Consider the following 26,645-nt stretch of genomic DNA (forward strand, 5'->3'; position numbering starts at 1 on the left):
CTTTAGCTTAGCATCATAAAGGCTGCTGTGGCTGGTGAGAGGAGAGAACCCTTAGTGCTTCTTTGCAGCCCTGCTTTCAAATTAAACATGGGTTTCACAAAACTGCATTGATATCAGAACAAATTTGTAGCCTGGTGTCACTGGCTACAGGCACAACTTTGATCTGACTTTTAATTGTGTGATTATTGATACTCTGAATTACTTTGTAAAGAGCAGCTAGAAATACCTCCGAAACAAAAATACCAAAGTTGTTGTTATAGTACTCTTATCTTGTTATTATTATAGTTCTTGTTATAGTTCTCTTATTTTTCTTTTATGAGAAAACTATTTGTTGCAAGTTGACCACTTCTTATTTTTAAAAAGTGACTTTTCTTTTTCTTTAAAGGGAAAACCAGCACTGCTTTTGTCTTAAACATGTCATGATCTATTGCTGATGGAGGGAGGGGAAGAAATCAGTGCAGTTTGTAAAGAAACATTATGACAATCTAGTATCTGTGACTACAATCCCACACACTTTGGGATGTGACATTTGTGCAGTTACTGAAAGAAGCCTGATGCAGAACTGCCAGAAGAGCAGTTGCAGTGAGCAAGGACAAACTCGTTCTGTTTTTGTTTCAGCTGTTTGCTTCCAACGTGGAAGGGAAGAGTTCTCCCAGCGAGGTGTTGGTCTGCACAACCAGCCCAGACAGGCCAGGACCTCCCACCAGACCCGTGATCAAGGGGCCAATAACATCTCATGGCTTTAGTGTGAAGTGGGGTAAGCCAGCTCAGACTGATGTAGCAGAGCTTTCTGGGGTCGTAAGAAATTCAGATAAAATTGTGCAAATATGGGTTAGAACTTGGATTATTTCATGCTCCTTCTCAGCCCAAAGTTGAATGTGTTTGGAGAACTTGACAACTTATTTTTTTTTCATATTCTGAAAGGTGTGGAGAGAGTCTTGTGTGTTCAGAAGCAAAAATGTTTTGGGTTTGATTAACTCGCACTCAAGCGCATCTTCAGACTTTTCACTCCCCATTTCATGTCCCAGTGCAGCTCCATTCCAGCTGCTTCCTTTATTAATGGGGCAAACCTCCACACAGCTTCCCTTTCAGGGCTTTTTCCATACATTTTGTTTGGATCATTATTATCCAGCAGCCTTAGTCTAATTCATGCTGAAAACAAATTTCTGTTACCCATTTCTGCTGCACATAACCTGGTGTAGTTCCTGTGGAGGAGTTTGTGGAGAAGGAGCTGGATCAGAAACAGGTTTGGTAATTGTTTTGTTATCTTTCACTTCTATCTTGTCTGATTTTTTCAGATCCTCCACAGGATAATGGTGGTTCAGAAATCCTAAAGTATCTGCTGGAGATTTCTCAAGGAAGTCCAGAAGGTAAACTTGAGACAAGTTGTCTCAATTTCAAAACACTGTGGCTACTATATGGAAGTCCTGATTCTTTGGATTATTATAATTAATGTCCTAATAATGTGATTAAAACAGTTATGTATTTTCAGGATTCCTGGGTGAGCTGGGGTTGGATTTTGGGAAGGTTTTGTAGTGGGTTTTTAGGTATCCTCTTTTTGCTAACAATGACAGAACTTTACATTATATGGCTAGAAATATTTTTCTTTATATTTTTGTACATATATTTGCACACTTATACATTACATATAATACTCATATTTATTTGTAAGTATATGTATTTGCATGTATGTCTATGTCTTATGTCTTCAAGTGGAAAGTAACATTCATAGTAGTACTAATGATTTTCCTGAAATACATAATTTGTGGATGATTTTCTGTTCTCCTATTCACTCCTAAATGTGTTGCTTTCCACCTCTTTAAACTTGGATATATCTTATTTTCAGCAAACCAGTGGGAAGTGGCTTATAGTGGCTCAGCTACAGAATACACCTGTACTCACTTGAAACCAGGCACTTTGTATAAACTCCGGGCGTGCTGTATCAGCACTGGTGGACACAGTCAGGTGGGTATTACCTAACAATAAGGGCTATTGGGTTTTTATTTTTCAGAGATTTATCTACTAATTTTGGTAAAATACTTCAGCTTCCAAAAGAAGGGAAATGTTTTCCCTGTGTTACAGTAAAACTGTCTACTAATTTTGGTAAAATACTTCAGCTTCCAAAAAAAAGGGAACTGTTTTCCCTGTACCACAGTGAAACTACACTGATTGCTGTTAATCTCATGCTTCAAGTTGCTGAAATCTACATTTATGTGTGTACATAATTTTCTTTTCAGCAAGCTGCAATTTAGTGAGATTTGGTTTGTTCAAAACCAATCTGTAGTTGTTTATATTTACATTAGAAAATACCATCATGTTTATCTGATGTGGCCACTTATTTGAAAAAGGCCACAGACTGTCATGTGCTTGACCCTGTATTGATTGGAGGATGCAGAAAGAGGTGGTTTTTGTAACAATTATCTTTCATATGGCTGAATCCTTTAAGTTTTTGGGTTCCTTTCTCAGACCCCAATTCCTGTAATTCCCCTCTTTGATTTATATTCAGTACCTATACACTTATTCCTCCTGCTTTGATAAGTTTTTTTCTCATTTCAGATTGAGTACTTTAGGCCTTGACATTATTTTCAAACTGAAGAAAATTAAAACAGAGAGCCCAGTATTGAGAATGCTAATGAAGGAGCTCTATTAATTGCATTTGTACTAACGTGCTTGATAGCATCTCCTCTCCTTTACTGTTTATATAAATTTCCATGAAGTGGTGGGTGTAGAAGACAATTTCTTGTCTGCTCTGTAGCTTTGAAGGTGGTGGCCATGGCAGAGGTGACTGAGCTGTGCAGGTGTAGAGCAGGGTGTAACTGGGCTGTGTAGTTGTACAACAGGGTGTAACTGAGCTGTGCAGGTGTATGACAGGGTGTAACTGGGCTGTGTGGCTGTACAGCAGGGTGTAACTGGGCTGTGTAGCTGTACAGCAGGGTGTGACTGGGCTGTGTAGGTGTAACTGAGCTGTGTAGGTACAAAGCAGGGTGTAACTGGGCTGTGTAGCTGTACAGCAGGGTGTAACTGGGCTGTGTAGGTATAACTGAGCTGTGCAGGTGTACAGAAGGGTGTAACTGGGCTGTGTAGCTGTACAGCAGGGTGTGACTGGGCTGTGTAGGTGTAACTGAGCTGTGTAGGTACAAAGCAGGGTGTAACTGGGCTGTGTAGCTGTACAGCAGGGTGTAACTGGGCTGTGTGGCTGTAGAGCAGGGTGTAACTGGGCTGGGTAGCTGTACAGCAGGGTGTGACTGAGCTGTGCAGGTGTACACCAGGGTGTAACTGGGCTGTGTGGCTGTAGAGCAGGGTGTAACTGGGCTGGGTAGCTGTACAGCAGGGTGTGACTGAGCTGTGCAGGTGTACACCAGGGTGTAACTGGGCTGTGTGGCTGTAGAGCAGGGTGTAACTGGGCTGGGTAGCTGTACAGCAGGGTGTGACTGAGCTGTGCAGGTGTACACCAGGGTGTAACTGGGCTGTGTGGCTGTAGAGCAGGGTGTAACTGGGCTGGGTAGCTGTACAGCAGGGTGTGACTGAGCTGTGCAGGTGTACACCAGGGTGTAACTGGGCTGTGTGGCTGTAGAGCAGGGTGTAACTGGGCTGGGTAGCTGTACAGCAGGGTGTAACTGGGCTGTGTTCTCCCGCAGTGCTCCGAGAGTTTACCTGTCCGCACGCTGAGCGTCGCGCCGGGGCCCTGCCGCCCGCCCAGGCTGCTGGGCAAGCCGAGGCACAGGGAGGTGCAGCTGCAGTGGGGTAAGCCAGTGCAGCATCCTGCTGCTCCAAAGCTTTGGTTCTGCTGCTGAGCTTCAGCCTTTGTTTCTGCTGCTTGTGTCCTGTTCCCTGGGAAGTGCACAGCAGAGTCCGCTGGAGTCTGAGCAAATCAGAAGTGCAGCTTCCCATCAGGTGTGGTGGCTCAGGGTTGGATTTCTGAGCTGACCTTTAGGTCTTACACTCTGCTCCCATTTTATTTTTTTAGCCCTGTCCCTCTCGGGGCTATTAAGTATCAGCTTCATTAGAATATCTATCCTTTTAGTTCAAAACCACAGTGTGACTCAAAATCTTTTTTTTATTCCTTTGCAATATTGGCTTGACAGAAGCGTTTTGGTACCTCTAATGTATATTTTTTTCAAAAATTTGAGTTAGAACATATTGAGGGTTTGGGTGGCATTTAAATCCTGATCCACAGTATAACACATAATCTATTGGACCCCTGTTACTTTGCAAAGATGTTGGACTACACTCATGGCACTAAGTTGTCAAAAAAAAGAACAGTTTTCAGAATGCAAGACACATGCCAGTCTCCAACAGTGTTTTCTTTACAGTGATAATCTTGCAGCATCCTAGTATTTTTCTGGCATCATTTGTTAAGCCAAATTCTGGATAAGTACAATTTCTAACTGTCAAATATGTTTCAACACCAGTGTAAAAATCCACCAAATGCTTCCTGGAAGCATTTTGGTGGGTGCTGTTTTTCTGATCCCCAGGCAGTTTGATTCCGTGCTACTGGCTTGTAACATAACGTGTAGGTATTATCAAATACATTGTTTTCATGGGCAAAAACAAAGGTGCCCTCAACAAAAATGAGATATTTGTGTCTATATCTATATAGATAGAAGATATCTGTGAGATATCTTCTGTCTATACACAGAAGCAGAAATACACATTTCAGTGGTATATGAAGTAAAAAATGTCTGTTCTGGCGCACACCCTGATGCTATTAATGAATTCCATGATTTCTTCTAGATGTCCCTGAGTCAGAAAGTGGCTGCCCTGTCTCTGAGTACAGCGTGGAGATGACAGCCCCTGAAGCAGTGGTTTCTGAGGTGTACCACGGGGCTGAGCTGGAGTGCACCGTGGGCAGCCTCCTGCCCGGGGCCACCTACGCGTTCCGGGTGCGCGCCCTGAACGACGGCGGGGTACGTGAGCTGCCCCAGCCCCTCTGGGGTGCTGCTCCTCAGCTGGGGCGGGGAGGTGGGCAAAGGAAAAACCGTGTGGTAAATGCTCCAAAGGAACGTGGGAGGAGGAGCTGCAGTTTTAGACCTGGGTCTCTTCTAAAAGGAGATTTCGGGTACCGGTACGGTTTGGCCAGAATCAGCTGCTCCCAAATGTGCCAAATCCCTGCTAAAACTCATGGCTGCTTGCAGGGAGGATTCTTTTCATCCTCATTCTGTTGCATTTCCTTCTTTTTTGTTTTAAATCTAAAGTATGTAAAAACAAAAGTGCAATTTCACCCAGGTGGTGTGTTTGAGGGAAACTCACACCCCTGGTGACTTTTTTGTTTTAATTTCAAAAAAATGTGTGCTTTATAGATTCAATGAGATTTTTCTATTAAATTATTTCCTTGGAAGAAGTGCCTTCCCAAATACATCAGAAATTCTGTCTGATGTCCATGGAGATCTGCAGAAAGATCTTTTTCATTGAGGTCTGGGTTGATTATGCTTGCCTTTGTGTTATTCCAGTGGTGTTTAATACAAAGTCCCAACTAAACTACATGCATTGTCATGTTTCTCCCCAGGAAACCTTGATGACAAACATAACACAAAGGTTTGAAGTTATTCACTCATAGGGAGATGTTCTGTTAACACTTGGGCATTAGAAATATTTGCAAGACTCTTAAACTGTTTTGGTCTAAAAACACCCACTGTTTTGTTTTTGTGAAAAATTAATTAAATGCACATGGAAAGATTAGATTTGCTTGCTGGAGTGAAAGCCATTGCCTACCTGGAAGCTTTGAATATGTGATGCTTTGCCTTTTTTTTTTTTTTTGTCAGAGCAGTTGCAAAACATTTCTGGTTCCACCTTTGTTAAATGAGGGGACTGCTTCCAGTTTGGCTGTGTTTTTCTACCAGGTGCAAAATAGAGGAGGATGTCCTTTACCAGATTCCTTCTCCAAAACAGCCAAAGTCAATGAATGACATTTTTGACATGTACATTCTTTGTAAGACAACGCAATCAGTGTTGGCCTTTCTTCGATGGCAGATACTGACGCGTCTGCTGAGAAGTTTTCTGGGGTTCATAATTTCTCTGTTTGGCCTTTTTGTAGTGGCTCATTTTATTTCATGCTCACTAATACTGCATTACAAAATAAGTAAATACCAGTGTTTTTCCTCTAATTGCTTCCAAGTGAAGCTGCTTTGTTCTGGAGAACGATTTCTAATTAACTCGGGGATGTACTGAGCAAACTTCACTCTTCCACTCAGGAGGCCTCAGAAAGGCTGTTTCAGTGCTATCTCCTGTCCTCGCACTGCTGGATGAAGCCAGGTTCCCAGATTGCTGAAAATTGGCTTTTCTTTTGCTAATCTGCATTTAAATTATTCTCCTTCCACGGGCTCAGAAGCTGTCTGAGCTGAGCTGCCCGTGCACGGCGTGTGCGCAGCGTATCCCCGCATGTTGTACCAGCCTGGGGCTCCAGCACATCCTGTCCTCTTACAAGGGACTTGGGGCAGGCATTCTGTGTAAAAGGAACTGGAAATGGACTCCAGTATGTGCTTTGGTCTTTGTGCTCCTCTTTGTATCCATGGGAAGCTGGTTATGATACGTGAACACACTGTGCTAAGGTAAGGCAGAGGGACACAAGCTGTTCCTCAGTCACTGTGTGCTCATTCTCACTTTTGGGCAAATTGGAGGTGGCTTCTGCTTTCATGAGCACTTGCTGCCACACAGGAGGATGCACAAAGGATGTACATGCTCTCTGCTTGTTCCTGAGCTTGCCTCACACTTCAACTCTGAGTCATTTGTGAGGGCTCATCCTGAGTGCTGGTGTTTGGTGCCGGGTGTTGGAAGCCCAGTCTGCCTTTGAGAAGGTTTAGTGTGCTGAAAAGTTCATGTGCTGTTCTTGGAAAGCTCTCGAGGGCTTTGAGGTGAGTGTACACCTGTATAATAATAATAATAATAATAATGATGATGATGATGATGATGCCTTGTTCCCCTGTAGTACGGGCCGTATTCGGAGGCGACAGAGGTCACCACAGCAGCAGGACCACCAGGCCAGTGCAGAGCACCTTCCCTGTCCTTCCTGTCTGACACACGAGTCCTGGTCAGCTGGGAGGTGAGTCAGGTCCCTGCCTGTTTGATTCCACCTTGCTTACCCAAACAGTACAATCACCACAGAACTCAAAAGTGAGCTTGAGAGATGTTCACTGGTCCAGTGCTATCCTTTTATGCAAGGAAACCCTACATAGAAACTATTCTAATGCAGAAAATAATCTTTTCTGCTTTGCTCTGAAGAATTATACAAAGTTGGTCACTGGTCTTCCAGACCAGGATTCAGACACAAGGCCTCCTGCACTGGCATCAGATGATAGAAGTGCTCTCTGCAAGCATTTTTTTTTAGCACATCAGCATGTTCTCAGTTGGAATTAAAATACAAATATTTGATTTTGGCTGAAACTGGAGTCTCTGATACAGAATTAACTCTCCATAAATGCTTATGGTGCAGAGCTTTTTCCCCCTCCAAAGTTGTTTGTCTTTTCCCCAAATATTTACTTTTATTTTAGTTTGTGTGCATTCCTCCTCAGTTCTCCAGCATCTTAGGCATTGGACTCAAGATAAGTGTTAGCTGAATTGCTAAGGGGATGATTGCTGCTATTAAAGAAAAAATGTTGTGTAATTAGGGCAGAAAAAAAAAGGATTTTACCATAAATAATAATTGTGATGTGGTTCAGTAGGGCTGTAGTTCTGCCACAGACTTTCAGTGAAAATCTAGCAGCCATCCCAGCCCTGCTTCTATTGAGCTCCTCCCCAAAACAATGCTCTGTTGAGAAAGAAGTCACTGACATTCTCAAGATGCTCAAATAAATTGTGCCAATAACATATCTAGATACAAACATGATCTGCATTTAATTTGATAACACACAGGTGTGTTTGGTGCAGTTTTGGTCTATTAATATTTTTTTGCAACTGGAAATCGCATTGAACTTTCAAATGTTGCCTTTTAATAGTCAGGGATTTGCTCTCCCCAGCCATGAAGCAGTGGTTCTGGTAGGTTCTCTATTTATTTGAAGGATATATTTGTTTACTCTAGCTAAAAATGAAGCTGTGGTTTGCAGTGGTTATGTTTTCTTAAAGAGTGTCATTTTTTGGCTGATATGAATTAGAAAGAAAAACAGTGAAGCACTGTTGAGTGTGGCTAGAGAGCACACTGTGGTGCCCATTGTGATGCTTTTTTTTTTCAAATCTTGTTCTGAAATCTGGCTTAGGAGCTCTGAATGTTCCTACTCAAGCAGCTGGAAGCTCTGAGGCAGAGCCAGAGGAGCCCCTGTGCCTGTGCAGGGTGGTCGCTGTGGTGTGCAGCAGGGCTCTGCATCCTTGCACTGCAAATTACATCTTGCCTGTCAAAATCACAGAGTCCTTGTAGGCCACTCTTCTGCAGGCAGAGCAGTGCTTCTCTGAGCTGCTCCAGGCCACACAGTACAGCTCTACGTAGTTCTTCTGAAAACACTAAATATTTTGGTTTGGGAACTGTGCCTGTATTGGCTCATATCCAGCACATTCAGGCATTGAATGTTCCCCTAAATAAAGGTATTGCTGGGCATATGGGGAATGGGACAGGTTTAGATCAGATATTGGGAAGAAATTTTGTATTGTGAAGTTGGTGAGACACTAAAGCAGTTTGTCCAGAGCAGCTGTGGCTGCCCCATCCCTGGAAGTGTTCAAGGCCAGGTTGGATGTGGCTTGGAGCAGCCTGGTCTGATGAAGGTGTCCTGCCCATGGCAGGGGTTGGAATGAGGAGATCTTGAAGGTCCCTTTCAATCCAAACCTTTTGATGATTCTGTGATCCCATGGGAGTCTCATTGTGGGTGTGGATGTGCCAGGATCCATGTGGATGTGGATGTCCCAGCTCCTGTTCTGGCACTGATGGGTGACTCCCACGGGAACCTCAGGCCAGCTCCTCCCTTGCTGGGGTGGTTCTTTCCTCAGCACATGAGTGACTGCTTCAGGCTCTGAAGCCAGTGCTTCCAGAGCTGTGTTTTGATCTCTCAGCTAGGCTGCACTAGATTGATGCTTTTTTTATGTTCTCCACGGTTGAGCTTCTGCCAAGCCAGTGGAGAGACAATTTATTCCTGAGTGTCCTGATGGAAGGCAAAGTAGCTGTGTACACTCATTTCTCTGAATTTCAATCAGGTAATTTTTGTGCAGAATTGTCCTGTTTCAGTAACCTCTTAGGGAACATTAACTCAGTACATTTCTATTTGCAGCAGTAATGGTGTATTAATTTAAAAATAAGGGTGGTTGTTGGGCTTTTTTTCCATGTACTTCATTCCTTCCCCAGTGAAACACAGCAATCCAAAGTGCTCATTTCTGAACTGAACCACATAAATATTTGTGTTGCAGAGTCCTGAATGTTCTGGTACTGACATCTCTGAATACAGATTAGAGTGGGGAGAAGAGGAGGAATCTCTACAGCTTGCATATAGTGGCACAGAAACCTGCTTTGAAATCAGTGACTTGTCAGCAGCAACGCATTACTGCTGCAGGCTACAGGTATGGCAGGGCTGCATGCATTGCCCTCTGAGAGCCAAACAGTTTCCTTCCACTGCTGTTCTTATTTTTATCTTTAGTCCCCTCTGAAATTACGTGCTCTGTAAGGCAGGAGGAATGCACATTTATTTTAAGCAATACAGACTGATGTGCTGCTTAAAAATTGCTCTTGTGTTTTATTACTTTTAGTGACTAATGTTTGTAAGGGCCACCTTGCCCTCTGATACCAAAACAAAATGGTAATGGTTTAGAAAATTAAAAAAAAAATTATTTTCTTCATGGTAAAGAGAGGTAAATAATATCCACCTCCCAAGGGAGACTGATGTGCTGCTTAAAAATTGCTCTTGTGTTTTATTACTTTTGGTGACTAATGCTTGTAAGGGCCACCTTGCCCTCTGATACCAAAACAAAATGGTAATGGTTTAGAAAATTAAAAAAAAATAATTTTCTTCATGGTAAGGAGAGGTAAATAGTATCCACCTCCCAAGGAGATATTGAAGATTTCCCTGGCTTAAATAATGAATTCCAGCATCTGTTTAATTTATCAAGTAAGGCAATGATTGCTGAGTAAATTCCTGTGTGTAGAGGAGATGGAGATGGTACCTGCAAGAAAGTGAGTTCTCATCTTTGCCATTTTGTTTCTTAGATGAGTGAGACTGAATCTCATCTAGAGTCTTTACATTATTTCTTTTTCTTTGATCTCTTTATCTCCTATATTTTCAGTAAAAAGTAGCAGTTAAAAAACATTTTGTGTATCTGTATGAAAGTAAAAAACCAAGACATTTCATCCTTTATGTCTACTGATAAATAAATGGAAGGTAAAGCTACTGGGTGTGAAGTAAAAATATTTTACCTAAGATACTCTTCCACAAGATACATTTGTATGTGAAGACAGAACACCCCCACTAATCCAAATGCCCACCCAGCTGGTAACATGTGGACCACCCAGGGTAATTTCTTTGATCTGGGACAACATGCTTCTGTTGAGTGTTTCCTTCTTAGAGGTGCTTTTTTATTTAAACCAGGATATTGAATTTTTTTCATTTTTTAGGGAAGAAGGTTTGGAGGAGCTGGCCAGCAGCCCAAGAGCTCAGGCCCCACAACTCAAATGTATTTTGTGTCTTGGCCAGAGCTGGTGTGTGCCTTGCTCTGGCACTGTGGGGGAAGGAGAAGGAGGGAATGTGTGAGAGGCTGGGAGGTGTGAGCCAGAAAGTGCCTCTTGTTTCTGCAAGAGGGAGAGCATTCAGCATCTGCTGGGCAGGGAGGAGGCTCTGAGACCGCTGCTGTGGGGAGCCCAAGGAAAATTTCGTGTTAAAAATGGAAACAACCAGCTGTATGGCATCTTTGCTTTCCAGTGGGTGCTTATTTCAAACTACCTGCCACAAAAATGTTGCACAAATCTACTCAGTTTTTAAAGCAGCCAGTAAAATTTAATCCATAGGCAGAAGTTACTGGAAAGGCACAACAGCAAGAAGATATTTTATTGAAGTCCATCAGTGACTCAGGTATTACTTTCTGGAGAGCTTCATCCTGTGGATCTGATCCTCTGTGTTATGTGAAGAAGAATTTCTTACAAGATACACAGTAATCTTCAAACAGTTACACAAAAATTTCCCTGCAAAGTAGATATACCAGACAAAGATAGTTAAATAGTGTCAGAAATGTTAGTTTATCTGTTACCAGATTTAACAGAAAAATTTCCTTTTTAAAAAGAAAGATCCCCCTAACCACATTTATTCAGCCTTCTAATAAACACACAGTATTGCTATCTCAATCTAAGTAATTCAATAAAGAGGAGAATTGAGGAATCAGGCATATCTAACTGCAGGGCAGACAATTGTCTTTACTGTTGCTCAACTTTTTTCCTGTAATGAATATTCCTGAAAACAATAGTGGCTTCTGCAGAGGGAAATATTGTGTCATTTGGGGGTGGCAGGGGAAAGCAGCTAGGCAGCAAAGCCCCATCAGTTATGGTGATGAGATTGTCCAATAAAGCAGTTAAAAAACACCACTGACAATAAATTGCTTGGAGCGAGATACAAATGGCCAAACACTGGTTTAGAGGCAAGACAAATCATATCATTGGCAGAGCACAAAACAGGGCTCACTTCTAACAGCTCCAGGAGCGCTGCATTAAATAGAAGATTTCCCCGGAGCAGGATTTGTTTTGAAGGGCTTTTTAAAGGCTGACAAATGTAACTTTATTATCTCTTTCTTCAATTGAACAAAACGTCTCCTGGAAAAACAGAACATGGCTTTGTGTTTGTATTATGCAGAGCAGAAATAAGTTATTCACTGCAGTTAAGCATAGATTAGAAATCAGACAATTGTTTGATGTGTCCTGTCATTGCCTTCAGAGTCCTGCTGGCAACATTGTAAACCTGGATTTTTCAATTAATTGTAACCTGGTGGGAGACTCTGGGCTAACTTTTCCAAACGTAAAGGAAATGTGGAGGGTGTGGCAGCACTGAAGGTGCTTTGTGGAGGTCTGTGCCTTCTGGACTTGTGTAGTTTCTCCTGTACCATGAGCTGTGAGCTCTCTCTGTGCTGGCAGGTTGCTGGGCTGTGTCAGGAGGAGCCCAGCAGGCAGATCCAGGGAAGGTGGGGTTGCCCCTTACATGCCATTCCTGACAACCTGGAATGCTGCATCCAGCGTGGCTCCAGCTTGAAATAGGGATGTTCAGATGAGATACAAAGGAAAAAATATCACTGTGCAGGTAATTAAGGGTCTAACAGTGGTCCAGAGGGGCTGTGCAATCTACATACCTGGAAATTTTGAAGACCCAACTGGAAAAAAAGCCTGAGCAATCTGGTCTGCATTGTCTGACCCTGGCTGGAGTAGCAGCTTGGACAAGATGAGTCCCACAGTCCCTTCAGCCCTCATGGTTCTGTGATTGAGTTGATGATAATCCTGAGGAGGCAACATCACATCAGTCATTCCCTAGGCAATTCCAGTGCAATGGGTACAGCTTTTGCCACTGGCTGAGCATCAGCTGATAAAACCCCAGGCCTGTACAGCTGTGCAATGTTGGGCTTGCTAAGACAACAGCCTCAAAGTAATGAGCAGAAAGGGACCAGGTTTTGCATCTTGGTTTCCTCTGGGATTCAGGATCTGTGATTTAGGATGAAAAGCTTGATAAATTGTTGCTCTCCTCTTTTGTGGGAGATACTGAGCTGTGTGCTTTGGTTGTGGTTTGGTGGTGAATTATGACTTTTCCAACTGTAATGATTCTGTGATTCTGGGGAAATGTTGAGTCATAGGCTTAATGCCGTGCTGAGGTCCTATATTCTTATTTCAGAAGCTTTTCAGCATTAAATTAGTTATCCATTTTCCAGATTAGGAACCAAGGTAGTTTTTAACCAGCCAAATATCCCCCATCTTTAGGGATATTTTCCTTGCATAAAGCATCTGTTGGACCACCCTGCAGTATGCTGGGGACTTTGTACTGGGTGGCTCAGTAATTTTGGGTAGCCAGTTTGCTGATGTCACCTGTCACTGGCAGCATAACGATGACATCTTCCCTTACCCACCAAAGTTTGCCACTGATAAAAAGGGAAAGAAAAATATTATTTTGGGGAAAAGAAATATTCTCCAGTTTTTTGAGACGTTCCTGAGTGACCAAGGAAGATACTAATTCCCTAGGATAGCAGAGGTATGAGTCACACTTTAGAGGAAGCCAGCAGTGCACATCCTCTGAAGAATTCATGCACCTCTTCCAGGCTGCACAGCTGATCATTATGAACTTGACACACATGTGAAGGAGAGCACTGGTAAATGTTCCTTGTTTTCCCACCCAGGCCATTAACCAGGCTGGAGCTGGGCCCTGCAGCGAGCTGGTGACCTGCAGAACCCCTGCGTCCGTGCCTGACGCCGTCTCCACCCTGTCCGTGCTGGAGGATGAGCACGTGGGTGCCTGCCAGCCCTCACCCTCCGTGTGCCTTGTGCTGAGCTGGGAAGAGCCCAGCAACAATGGGGCTGAGATCACATCCTACAACATCGACCTGGGAGACGTCAGCATCCCCGTGGGGAACGTGACCAGTCACGTCATCGAGGGCTTGCTGCCCGAGACCTCGTACCGGTGAGTGTGGAGATCACACAGCTCTGCTTCACTCAGGGACTGCTCCTGGCATGGAGAAGGGCTGAAAATGCAAACCAGCAACCCAAACAGCCAGCCTAGGGGCACAGGAATCTGCAGTCATTCCTTGGTGGGATGGATTGTGGTAGTTCGTGTTCAAATGTTGTTTTCTCCCGCCTTTTTTCCTCTCTTCTCCTCTCCTTGCGTTATCTCTGGCCTCATCTCCTTTTTATTTGCTCTGCTGAGGTAAGAGTTACACTGGTAATAATAAATTTTAAAATAAATAAATTTTTTAAATAAGAAATAATTAAAATTACAGTGTTGCATCTCATGTTTTTTTCAGCTGCTTTGAAGTACTGTTCCAAGGGATTAAATCATTAAGTTATTGATCCCTGAGCAGAGTTAGCAATTTTCACACAATGAACTTTTATTTGTATAGCTACAGTTATTTTTTGTCTCTGCTATATGGAGAGTAATGAAAACATGATCTGAATTTAAAACCAATTTATATTGCTTCAGATTCTAAATTGGTAAGTAGCATTGCCAAAATTTTATTAGTTTAATGTTCAGGCTTATATGTTTTCTCCCTAATTGCTAATTAAGAAAGAAAAATGGTTCCATGAAGGCAATGAACAGCAATTCAACAGAATATGTGACAAAAGAAATGCTATTTTAAGTACTGTTCTATTAAAGACCAAAATTTGATCACAGAGTTGTAAAATTAGATGTCACAGACTTCCTGTAACATTTTTCTTTTTTTTTTTACTTTGTATTCAAGGTCACAGTCCTACAGGTCTTGTAAATTATAAGTTCATAATTCAAATTTTATCCCGTTCCCAAGAAAAGAGAACTTGTTGAAGCAAGGATACCAATACATACAGTAGAAGTTATTTAAAGTGAGGAGCACACATTGCTTGCTCACAGATCATTCATATAAAGTTGAAGAGTTTGTTTATGGATTGATCACCCAGCTGTGGAAATGCATCATCTTTGGGCAGTTTCGTATTCCCTGGCTTCTCCTCAAATGTTTGTTCAACCAAGACCCAAAAAAGCTGAAAAGAGAACTTTGAGCAACTCACTCAAGACAGAATGTGCCATTTAAATTCTTCACCAAAGTCTTATTTCAGTCTCTTTTTTTGCTGGCTCTTGATTGTCTACAGCTTCCTTAAGGGAAATGTCTTCTTCAAGGCTTAGAAACAGAGATTGAATGATATTTTTTGCATTCTTGTTCATTATTTTGAAAAAAGCACCATATTAAATCACATAGTTTCAGTCAAGGATTCGTTCTGTTGCTGGTCCAAATGAAACAGCCAAAGCCACAAGCATTAACTGTTCTAAATATTGTTGTAAGACTAAGTTCTACTAAAAAAACCCCCCCACTTTAAGAACACAGAGCTGTGCATGGCTGATCAGAAGTAATAATACAGGAAAGCTCTTTTGTTGAACAAGATCAGATAAAGAAACCCCAAATCTTGCATCTCATTCCTGTAAGGGAAGACAAGTGACTGCAGTTGGATTGCAAACGCACCTCATCAATAGTTTGAAGTATTTTGCTAATCAAAAACAGGTTTGTCAAAGTATAGTGATCATTAACTTGTTCGCCGATATTTCTTCTTCAAGCATATCTTGACACCTGTCTTTGATCAGGGAGTGTCTGCCCTGATAAATCCTTAAGGATTATCAGGCTCTGTGCTAAACGTTGGTGCATTTTCTGCCCTCCCTGGCTGAATCAGAAGAATGTTTCAGAACATCACTGATATAATTCTCTACATTTCTCCACTGATGAGTCTTCTTTTTGTGTCAGTTTTGTTCAACACAACTTACTCTTCTCCTTCTCAAGTGTTTATTCCCTGCTGTGTTTCAAAACACACTGAACATATTTTTCCTAGACTAAACAAGCCAAGTACTACTGGCTTTGAGGCTCTGAATTCCCTTGCCAAAGTTTCAGCAGAATTTGAAGTAAATCAGCAAAGGGTTTATATGTTTTAGTTGAGTTGGAATTCCACTATCAAAGATTTTGTTGTGGGAAACCAAAATTGAAAGCCAGTCTTGGTTATTATGAATCCAGCAAGTCCAAAATTAGAAATTTAAGTTGTTTTGGATAGAGGGTGATTGTGAAAGCCTGGCCACGTGGGCCCACCCTGTTAGCTTGGGTCTGGCACTGCTTTGCTTCCAGCTTTCTGTGGGAATGGCCACAACAGGAGCAGCCCAGGATGCTTTGTGTCTTAGCAGCAAATCCAACCAGCACCCCATGAGAAGGATTTCCATCCCAAAATGCATTTAAGGCAGGAGGAGGTGGAAGATGCCTCTGTCACACAGCGAGTGGCCATGGTAGGGCTGAGTCAAGAGAATTCCTGCTCAGACACAGCCCAGCTCAGCTGCTGCACAGAGCAGATGCCTCCCCAAAGCACTGTGTAAACATCCTGGCTGGTGAGCAGCTGCAGAAATATGTCTGAGTTCTGCAGGCTCTGCTTTATTGACACAGCCACGAAGTTCTGGAAACTCAGATTATAGGGTAATATACTTGGCCTGGTTTTCTGTGAACTGATGTAACTAGGAGTGAGTTAATAAATATTCCACAATAAATAAGCATTCAACAGTCACAGAAACACCAATTTTCTGTTACAGTCTGTTCCCAAGCTTCGCTTAACACATTCCATAGATAATTGTGTTCTGCTGTTGAGATACTTCACTGCAAAACAACTTCCAATTTTTTAGAATGTTTCTTCTCTGAAGCTACACAGTGGACAGAAATATATAGTAGCATTATAAAATTTCAATAGCAACACTTAATTTGGTTTAGGAATGAAAATTCTATAAATATTTTGGATTTTTAAACTGTATCAAGTGAAAGTTGGGTTGGAGTCCATGATCTTGAAAGTCTCTTCCAACCTAGTCATTCTGTGAATTCTGAAAGATCATCCAAGACGGAGGAAAAAATTCATGTGGATGCTCAAATTAGCAAAGTTTAAGCAGGCTATAAAATATATTTCAGGGTGTCAAACTAAGTCTTCTTCCAGGAGTCTTGAGTGGGGATTTGTGGGGCAGTGTGTGATTGCTCTTCATCGTGTCCAGGCTGCTGCTGCTGGTGGAGGATGCTGCTTCCCCTCCCCTTTGGAAGTCCATGGCATTTTAACTCCCACAGGTTTCCACAGGCACATGTATTGCAACTGGTGGCATTCCTCTTATGGGAACGAGGGAATCAAAGTCTTCTCATGTCAGACTCTAAAATTAATTCAAAAGTTGATTTTCCAGTTTGTTGGAATACTATACAAAGGATTTTGTGACCAATCTGAAAATAGCATCCTGTTTGGTGTGTTTATTTTCCTGGGTCAAGAATCTCCTAAGAGAGAATGGTCTGTTAAAGATCATTTTGTGGTTTCTAAATTTGCCTAGTCTGATTTATGATTTTTCTTTCTAAATGTTTAAAAGTTGTAGTGGGAAAATGTGAGAATGAATACAAATATTATTGGTCCAGGGTCTGCAGAATTAGGCAGTATTCTTAAATACAGTCTTTACATTTTCAAAAAACTTGTTGTCAGATTGTGATTGTCAGATTGTTAAACCATCTTACTTTCCAAGAGGATGTTTGGGGTATTTTCACTTAGAAACCATTAGTGGAAAAGTTGAAAGGAATTCAGGAAGTGCTTTTGCTGCAGATATTTCTTCTTGTCTGTACTGTACTTTTACATGGAAATAGAGTTGATTTTTCCCAGTACCAGTTGTGTAAACAGGAATTGGTTTCCAGTTCACTGTGGATGTTCTCTTGCCTACCCTGGCTGTGCCACCCAGCTGGAAAAGCTCACTGTCACAGGCTGGGGCAGGGACACTGAAAAGCAGGAGCAGAGATGGTGCAGTACAAGGTGCTCTCCCACTGCCATCTGCTCTTCCCTCTTCTCCTTTCTGCCTTTTCTGTTTCCCTTCTTCCTTCTCCCCCTTCCCTTTGGAGTTTCTGATCCCCATTGAGCAGGCACTGCTGGGGTTCAGAGGGAGGTGACACCAGGGTTTGGGTTGCACTGCCATGTGCACAGGAAACACAAAATTTATTGTTTGTATGTGTCTGGTGAAGCTCAGGCCCTGGGAATGATGGTGGCAATTTACAGAGCTTTATGGTGGTGCAATCAGCAGCAAAGAGTGGCCACATCAGCCATCTTAGACTCAAATAAATCAATTCCTGCTTTCCCAGTGTCATCACTCATTTGTAAAGATGCCTGTCTCTATTTTAAGGCTTAAGAGTTTCCATCAGTCTTACAGTGCTCCAGAGTCAGGAGGGGAGTGTGTGTGTGCATATTTGTGTGTGTCAGAAGGGGGGAGCAAGAACTCTGTGCAGCAGAGGAAAGCAAGGGAAAAAATGAATGAGGAGACACATTTTTGCCTTGTGCAAATACCTGACAAAAGCAAGACAAGGAAGTGCAGGTTTCTGTGCTTGCATATATCTAAAAAGTGTGATATTGGAGAGAGATTCATTTCACTGCTTGTTTTCAGGTGTGGTAGCTGCAGTTGGAAACGTCTTGAGGTTACAATGCTTGAGGAGAGGAGAGGCTTTGTTGTTACTGGGACTTTAATACCAAACAAAACAAAACAATGTATACTCTAGAGCATGCTGCTGTAATTAATCTACAAAAGCAGTAGTAACATTTAGTAATAGAACTGCTACTGTTACTGCACATGCTAATGGTGAGCTTGCTAGAATCCAGTGAAAATATAGGCAGGCTTGTTTTTTAAATTGGAAATACCATTAAATATTGATGTAATGACTCTTAAATGTAAAGCAAAAAACGTAGCATAATATGAAGTAAGATCAATGCTTATATTAATTGCACTTCTTCAGGTACTAGAAAAGCCTGTTGTTGTTTCTTTGCTTGCAAGCAGCAGTTGAAGAGGAGGCTCCCACTAGATCTTGGTGCCATCCACCCTTAGGGAGGAAGAGGAGGAATGTAATGTTATAAGGTGGTCAGGATGCATTTCCTGAAGCCAGAAGGAAGGTTAAAGGGAAAATGCAGCTCCACACCAATCACTATGTTGCCCCTGTTGGTGGCTGGGTCAATAAGCAGAGATTTAAGCACACATTTGCACATGACTGTATACACACTGCATTCTCTGTGTGCAGTGGCTTTAGCTGACTAACAGTCTAAGCAGGATGATCCCTGTTGTGCTGACAGAACCTTCCAGTGTGCCACCAAGAGCCCTGGGAGCTGGGCAGGGATGGGGCTGCTTGCAAGCAGCAGTTGAAGAGGAGGCTCCCACTAGATCTTGGTGCCATCCACCCTTAGGGAGGAAGAGGAGGAATGTAATGTTATAAGGTGGTCAGGATACATTTCCTGAAGGTTAAAGGGAAAATGCAGCTCCACACCAATCACTATGTTGCCCCTGTTGGTGGCTGGGTCAATAAGCAGAGATTTAAGCACACATTTGCACATGACTGTATACACACTGCATTCTCTGTGTGCAGTGGCTTTAGCTGACTAACAGTCTAAGCAGGATGACACTGCATTCTCTGTGTGCAGTGGCTTTAGCTGACTAACAATAGATCAGACTTCATTATTTTGCTATATGTTTATTAACAATGTAAATTTTTTTGTTCTTGAAAGGCAGAAAATAACAGTTTTGGGGCTTTTTTCCAATGGGGAATACTCTGGAGAATGTTTTCCCCCTATCCCTTTAACATGCTCTTTTCCTGATGGTAGAGCTGAAAATTTGCTGTTAAAAGCAAAGTAATTTTTCATACATTGTTTGTGTGAACTTGCATCACTTTATGTTCTTCAGTCAAAATGAGTAGCTTTGCCAAGCAAAGACAGTTCTTGTAAAAGTCTTTACCCACGAGAAGATACAAGGCTGCTGTGCACAGGATTTCCAAAGTAAATGGCATCTTTCCAGCTAACTAAACTAGGCTGAACTATCTTAATTAGTTTTCTCCATCCTGATTTTTCATATTTAGTCTTTGATTAACAAACTTTTGAAACCTTTCAGGCTCATCTGTACCAATATTTCTATTTACAAAGTCCTCAAAACTGTTGAGAAATGCAAATTTTCACTTTTGTATTGGTGCTGTTGATGTTACCATAGTCAGAGACTGCTACTCCTCACTCATCTCAGTGTTAGACTAAGCTGCAGACAGGTAAGAGAAAACTAACAAAGCAGAAAGCAGGAGTCATTATCTTAAGAAAGAAATAGAATTTAGAGGACCGGCTCAGTCTTAAGAACATTTCCATATTCAGGCTGCTGTGACCAGGCAAGTGGTCTGCTTTTCTTCTTGATGTCCTCAAATGGCTCAAGAGCCTTTGTGCATCTTGTGAGGGTGACTTGGGTCCAGCATTTATTTGATCTAATGGATAGTTCACTGGCATTTAACATTTCTGCAGTTTGTGGCAGAGTGTAGGAGGTTTGTGGATTTAACCTCCTTCATTATTCCTCCCAGCAGAGTTTCCTGTGCTTAAATAGTGTGCTTTGTGAGACTGAGAGAACACTGCTTTGGGTTTTCAGGGTGTTTGCCAGCATGGGGATGGGTTTCGTGGCAGTGACACCAGTGCTTTCCCTGAATGATCTCACCTAAATTAGTCTATGATGTCTTTTGCATTTTATTACTCGTGGTTGGACACTTCATGTTTTCCAGGCTGTGCTTGTCCTGTGCTGCTGCCCCTTGTCCCCACGGCTAAAGGGGGCTGTCACCAGGTCCTGAGACCCAAACCTTCCCCTCTGCCTCTGCATTTCTGACATCCTCACTGCACCTCTTACAGTCTAAGCAGGATAATCCCTGTTGTGCTGACAGAACCTTCCAGTGTGCCACCAAGAGCCCTGGGAGCTGGGCAGGGATGGGGCAGGCAGCCCCAGACGGCTCTCTTGCCCCTTGGGGTCTGTTCATATCAAGAACCTCATGAAAGCACTTCATTTAACATTCCTCTTCTTGCTGTTTTTTTTTTAGGATCAGGATCCAGGCTGTCAATGAAATTGGAGCTGGACCTTTTAGCCACTTTATTAAAGCAAAAACCAGGCCATTGCCACCCTTACCTCCACGGCTGGAGTGTGCTGCAGCAGGGCCTCAGAGCCTGAAGCTGAAGTGGGGAGACAGCAGCTCCAAGCTTCACTCTGCTGATGACATGGTCTACATCTTGCAGATAGAGGACAGAAATAAAGGGTAAGAGAGATGAATCTTTTCCTTGTGCTAATGAAAATGAATTCTGGTTCATCATAACACAGTTGTGAGTGAAAGAAAAATTCTGTTTTCCTGATTGCTTTGTGCCTACCAGTATGTATAAAACACTGTTTTAATAGGCATTCTGTGCCTGTAGTCTGAGCAAGTTATGCAGTAAAGCTGTGAGTAATAAAGAGTCATGGAATCATTAAGATTGGAAAAAACCTCTAAATTGTTGAGTCCAACCATTAACCTAACACTTCCAGGTCCAACAGAAATCAATCCTGTACTGGTGACATTTCAGCAAAATCCTTGCCTCTCTGCCATTAAATTTAAAATCAAGTTTCATGGCCACAGTGCTTTACCTTTTGGAATATATGAAATAAAGATACAGCACCCAGCTTGCTGTGTATATTCATAAAGCCAAGGGTTACAAATCACATGTCTAGGTAAGGTAAAACTGAGCAGAACAATGTTTTTTGGGCAACCTGGTGGTCTTGATTTTATAGCTGTAATGTTTTACAGCATTAGAAAATACAAGCTTGGCATCAGCTTGGTATTTGGTATTCAATAATTTTGAAATAAGATGTGCAAGAAACAAATACCTAAGTTTAAATTAAACAGTCAGTGCTAAGCAAAAACTTATCTTTCTATGTGAGCTTTGTATGGGAAAATTTGCTGATGTAGATCCAAAGTTGTGATGAGATATATTCAGTTTTAAAAGGGAAGGAAAGAAAGACAATATGCAAGTAATGCCTAACAGTCTGAGCTCTTCAATGAATAAATATCATAGATAGTTCATAATTTACTAAGAAACACTCTCAACTACTCCAATTAGCTAAAATAAGTGACTTATCGAGTAGATAATCCTTAGAGACCTTCAGCACAGATCATAATTTGATGTAAATTAGCACAATTCCTTTAATTTAAATAGAGTTATGCTGAGTTTATGCCAGCTGAAGATCTGGCCCAAAAGCTCTAATTTTAAGTAATAAACCCACCATGAATAATGCCTTAATACCTCCCAGTATCTCAACTGTACTGATGCAGAGAGGGTACACTGTATTAATCCTGAGAGGTGTCCAATGAATATAAATACCCATTTGAAAGTCTGACTGGTGAAAACTGTTCCCTCAGAGTGCAGTGATGCTTGGCAGGAGCCCATCACCTGCAGCACCCTGGGATTCAGTCAGCTCTAAAGACACATCCAGCAGGCTGCTTTGCTTTGCTTTCATGTAGCACTGCAGGTAGGGTGGTGAAGAGCTGTAAATTGTTTTTAACCTGTCTTTATCGTGGGGAAAATAGGAAGTTTCCCTGTAAGAATAAAATGTTACCTCGCAGCAGGCAAGGAAGGGATTTTTCTCCCTTGCTTTGGCATACAGCTTTAGCATGATTCTTTGCTTTTCCACAAGCTTTTCCCAGTGCAAATGGTCTCTTATGAGCTTTTAATTGGGAGCCATTTGGACTTGATACTCTGCTGGATCTTCTTAGCTGTGAATTTGACTTAGAGTCCACACGAGCTCCCAGAGATGCAGAGAAGCTGCTCCTCTGCATTGTGCTGTCTCCCCCTGCCTGAACTGAGCCATTCCATGAAATGCTCCCTTTGGTGGTTGGGCTTGGAGCAACTAGCCCAGATAATTCCTGAAATGAGCCAGAGCTGGGGCTCATGGATCCATCCTGGCGTGGGCATGGCAGAGGAGTGGGGTGGGTGCACTGCTCTTTGAGCATCACTGGCCTCTCCAATTGCACAGTAAACTGTGCACATATGAGGGAGCAATCAAATAGGATATTTTAGCTGGAAGGGACCTGCAGTGTGACTGCCTGGCCAGTTCAGTGCTGGCCAAGTTAAAGAGTGTTGTTAAGAGCATTGTCCAAATATCTCTGTATCACTGTCAGGCCTGGGACTGACCAGCCCTCTAGGAAGCCAGTCTCTGGTGAAAAAATGACACAAAATAAATTATCTTGAAGGATGTACTGGTGTATTTTCTGGTCTGAAAGAGTCGTAGGAAGGTGCCATGGTATCCCTTCTGTTGGGAGAAGAGATAGTCCTTGATTCAGGGAAAGAGGTTGTGGTTTAAAACATGGATAACTGAGAAATTACCTCTGTCATATTCCTGGTCTTTCAGAGAACATTGTGACTGTGAGACAGCTGAAACTACTGATAACAGCTTTATATTGAAATCCCTCAATTTAATATTATTATTGTTCCTTCTTTGGTTTAAAATGGAAGTTACCTTTAAAGTGCTGTTGAAGTGTTTTCACAAGCAGAATTATAAAGATGAGCGAGTTCTTTTAAGAAAAGGAAATAATCAGTAAGTCCCATCCTGACCCAACAGCTTTAATGGCCTTTTGGTAAAGACTCATCTCTGGCTTTATGTAATGACAGCCAGTGCTCTCCAGTGTGTCCTGGTCATTAAGGAGTGTTTTCAACTTTTCCTTTCTGTAATGAGGTGTAACAGGCCAGTTGTTGGAGACCAAATGTTTCATTGATTGCAAGACCTGTGAAGCAAAATACTTGGAAATCTTGTGGCACTGATTAGTGTAAGGGCTTGAGGAGGTGTGCACATCAGAGCTGTACCTGCGTTAGCTCCCATTAGCTCTTCGGGGTGTGACATTTAGGAAGATGAAATTAGCATCACTTGTCCTTTCAATTATGGCTAGCACTGAGTGGAAATGAAGAAAAATCTGTTTCTGGAAAGCTCAGTACATAGAAACGTTAGTTGAGAGTAAGTGACCTTTATGTAAGGAGGACTATGAAATTCCTTTCTTTTTTAAATCAACTATCAGTTGTGACTTCATTTTCTAATTGTGGTAATGTGAAGAAATTTATTTTAATGAAATTTCACTACTTTCCAGAATACTATGGATTTTTTCCTCTGTGGAACAAATGAACCTAATTAATGTTGGTGGTCTTTTTCCTGCTGTACTGGTAATTAGTCTTTAGTTGTTCCCACAATTAGTTGCACCTCTTAGTGTCTTAAAATGCTCACAATATCCAGTCTGAAAGGGAGAATTAGCAAGTAAATTAAGAGTGGGTCATTTATCAGTTGCTGGTGTTTATTTTAGATGATTCTATGTTGCAGCTGAGGTAAGTTGTGTGATTTTTATGTGTGTAGAGAATCACAATCAATATACACACGTGTAATTACATTTTAAGGGAGGGCCATTGGTAAAGGTGACTAAAAAACATCCTCAATATATTCTTTAAAAACATAATGTTAGGATCATTGACAGTTGCCTCACACTTCTGTTGTGTTCAGTTGGTGGTAGCAGGGAGTGGTTGAATATATGAGCCTCAACCTGGGTGTTTGCTCTGCCTTAACTTGGAGGCAGAATAGAAACACAGAGGGATGAGTTGCTGAATGTGCTGCCCTTGCCTGATGACTTTTGCATAATCATCCCCTGGTTACTGCAAGTTTCAAGCAGTCTAATTAAAAAATTGTTTACACTCCTGATTTGATCAAGACAATTTACACCCATTTTAACAGCAATTACTGTTATGTATCAGTCCTACTGGCTTGTGAAATTCTATTAAGATACAAAATCAGATAAGTTAACATATCCTTGCAAAAACCTGCAGGAAAAAATAATTTTCGTATTGGGTAAAACAGTGATAAAAGGAAATTAAGCATGAGCACCAAGACAGATGGCATGCTACAGTTTGTACTGCAGGCCTGGCTAGATAGAAAGTTGATGTTCAGGAAAGTTTTCAAGCTAACCCGTGTTCATATTGCTGCATTGTGTAGATGAGTATTGCTTTTAATAATAGTGATATTTATATTAGCAGCATTCTGATCAGATACCTGGGGCTTTGCAAATGAAAAAGAAGAGGGAGAACTGTTCCCAAGTGTGAGAGTTAACTTGTTAATGCATTTTATCTTTCTTCCTGGAAGCAGGAGTAAACCAACATTTGTAGTAGGTGTGAGTTAACTGTATATATGTCATTATTTGGAACAAAGTGAAGCCTCAAAAAAACACATTAAATGTGTGAGATGAGGTGTTTCAGCTGTGAGGAAGCTGGCAAGACACAAAAGAAGATGCTACTCCACAAGTATATTCAAAAAATCCCTGCTTTGGTAAGAAATAAATTTTTCTCTTTTATTTGGATCTGTGCACATCTCTGCAGGTACTTCAGACTTCATGGGTAACTGAATATTCCAGACAACAGATCATAAATAAGAGCAGCATCTAGACCCAAGATTGTCACTGTAATAAAACTATTTTCTGCACATCTGTAACAACCTTATAAGAAAAATAACGCCTTGATTAGAGTAATGTCTCTCGTATTTAATCTCTAAAGTGTGATGGAGGCTCAGTTTAGTGCAGCAGGATCACATTGGCCAGTTTTTCAAGGGCACATTTTTAGGTTCCAGCTTCCCTTTGCTGCTGTTGGTGAAGCAGAGACTGAGCTTGGCTCCCTTCTCAGCTCTGACCATGTTCCTGGGGCTGTCACAGCAGCAGCTTGGGCACTGTGTGCTCAGTGAGCATCATTTGAAGGCCATAAACTCTGTTAAAACTCTGGGAAAGTGGCTCTAATGCTGCACAGGGAAGATAAACACATGTAGGGCTGTAAGCATACTGGTTTGCTGCTCTGAACTCTGTTCTCTTCTGGTTTTAGCTTTAAGTTCACTTTTATTTATTATTGTTGGTTACCGACAAGGTCTTGTAGCTGCCTCATCATCTACTTCTTCCTGACTGTGTAATTTCAAGAGGCCATTGGGTGCTCTCCCTGATTCCTTCCACATCTTCCATTCAAATGTTGTTAATTCCCATTTAAGCTGTGCTCAGTATTGCCCTCCCTGCTTGTTCCTTTCCCCCCAGATGTGGCTGCACACAGGAATCCTCAGTCAGGCACTTGGCTGCTCTGTCTTCCATTCCTGTTGGATGTGCCCAGATGCTTCTTGCAAAAAAATCATTATTTCATGTTGTGGAGGAGCTTCTGTAGGCTGAAATACTTTAACTCTTAATAATTCCAGATGTCTGACAAGTGATTGTCTGTTGTGAATATGGGTTACAAACTCAAATTCAGCAGCAGAAGACAGATAATCTAGTAGAAACTAAAAATCAATTTTTGGCAGCAAGTACCCTTTGTCTAGCCTGCAGATATGCTAGATAATTCAGGGGAGAAAACCAAACTCTTCCTATCTGACTCTGTTATCACTTCTCTTCCTGCAGTAAATATGTAGATAATGTGATGTAGCATTAATAATATTAAAAGAACTGTTGGTTTGTGAAGTTCTTGTCATTTAGTTTCTAATTAGGCAGTTGCCTTTGTGTGCTGGTGTGAAGCCTCAGGTCACCAGGTTGGACTGTGTGTTAATGATGCTGTGTTAATGATTCCTCTCCAGCCAAAATCCTGACATCTGACCACTTATTTTGAGAGGCAATAACAGAATCATTCAAGGCTCACTCAGCCTTTGTGCCTTCCCCCAAGATTTCCATCTTACTTAGTGCTGTACAGTAGAATTTCTGTCAAATTAACTTCTTGCAAAAACCAACAGGTTACCAAAATATAAACAAAACCCAAGAGTTTGAAAGGGAGCCTGCTGCTCAAAATGTGCTGGGAATTAATGAGCAGAGGTAGAGCAAGTACATTCATATTCTTCTGCCTGACTGGAAGTGACTGAAGTGGAGGAAACAAAATAGCTGCGAGATGCAAAATACTTCCAAGAGGATCTTCACTGGGAATAAAAGGGTATTGATTAAAAACTAACAGCAGTGGTGTCTCCCTAACAATTGCTGTAGGACATGATGTTCTCTCTCCTCTGCTGTGTGCAGGTAAATGAATAATCTGTGGCTGATGTGAGAATGTCTGGGAAGGGAGAATTGGGATGACTCTGTGAGATGAAGGACAAGTAACCTCTGGGGAGTGCCTCCATCTCTGGAGAAAGTTGCATTCTTTTTGGTCTCTGCTGTTAATTTAATGGATAGGAGAGGCAACACTGCAGCCTGGAAATTAGAATAAT

The 26,645-nt window shown here is 41.8% G+C and overlaps 1 protein-coding gene across 2 annotated transcripts in view; it reads left to right on the plus strand.

Moving 5' to 3' along the window:
* The window catches only part of FNDC3B (fibronectin type III domain containing 3B), a 184,437-nt gene that overhangs the window by 142,345 nt on the left and 15,447 nt on the right, over positions 1 to 26,645 (plus strand). For both annotated transcript variants that reach the window (XM_039713674.1, XM_039713675.1), the window contains 9 exons: positions 619 to 757; positions 1,299 to 1,370; positions 1,847 to 1,965; positions 3,639 to 3,744; positions 4,735 to 4,907; positions 6,926 to 7,039; positions 9,325 to 9,474; positions 13,270 to 13,550; positions 20,470 to 20,682. In XM_039713674.1, coding sequence (XP_039569608.1) covers positions 619 to 757; positions 1,299 to 1,370; positions 1,847 to 1,965; positions 3,639 to 3,744; positions 4,735 to 4,907; positions 6,926 to 7,039; positions 9,325 to 9,474; positions 13,270 to 13,550; positions 20,470 to 20,682 — 1,367 coding nt within the window. The remainder of the gene's footprint in view (positions 1 to 618; positions 758 to 1,298; positions 1,371 to 1,846; positions 1,966 to 3,638; positions 3,745 to 4,734; positions 4,908 to 6,925; positions 7,040 to 9,324; positions 9,475 to 13,269; positions 13,551 to 20,469; positions 20,683 to 26,645) is intronic.

The sequence above is a fragment of the Passer montanus genome, unplaced genomic scaffold, assembly GCF_014805655.1.
Source record: "Passer montanus isolate IOZ18808 unplaced genomic scaffold, ASM1480565v1 scaffold29, whole genome shotgun sequence".
Taxonomy (NCBI): Eukaryota; Metazoa; Chordata; class Aves; order Passeriformes; family Passeridae; genus Passer; species Passer montanus.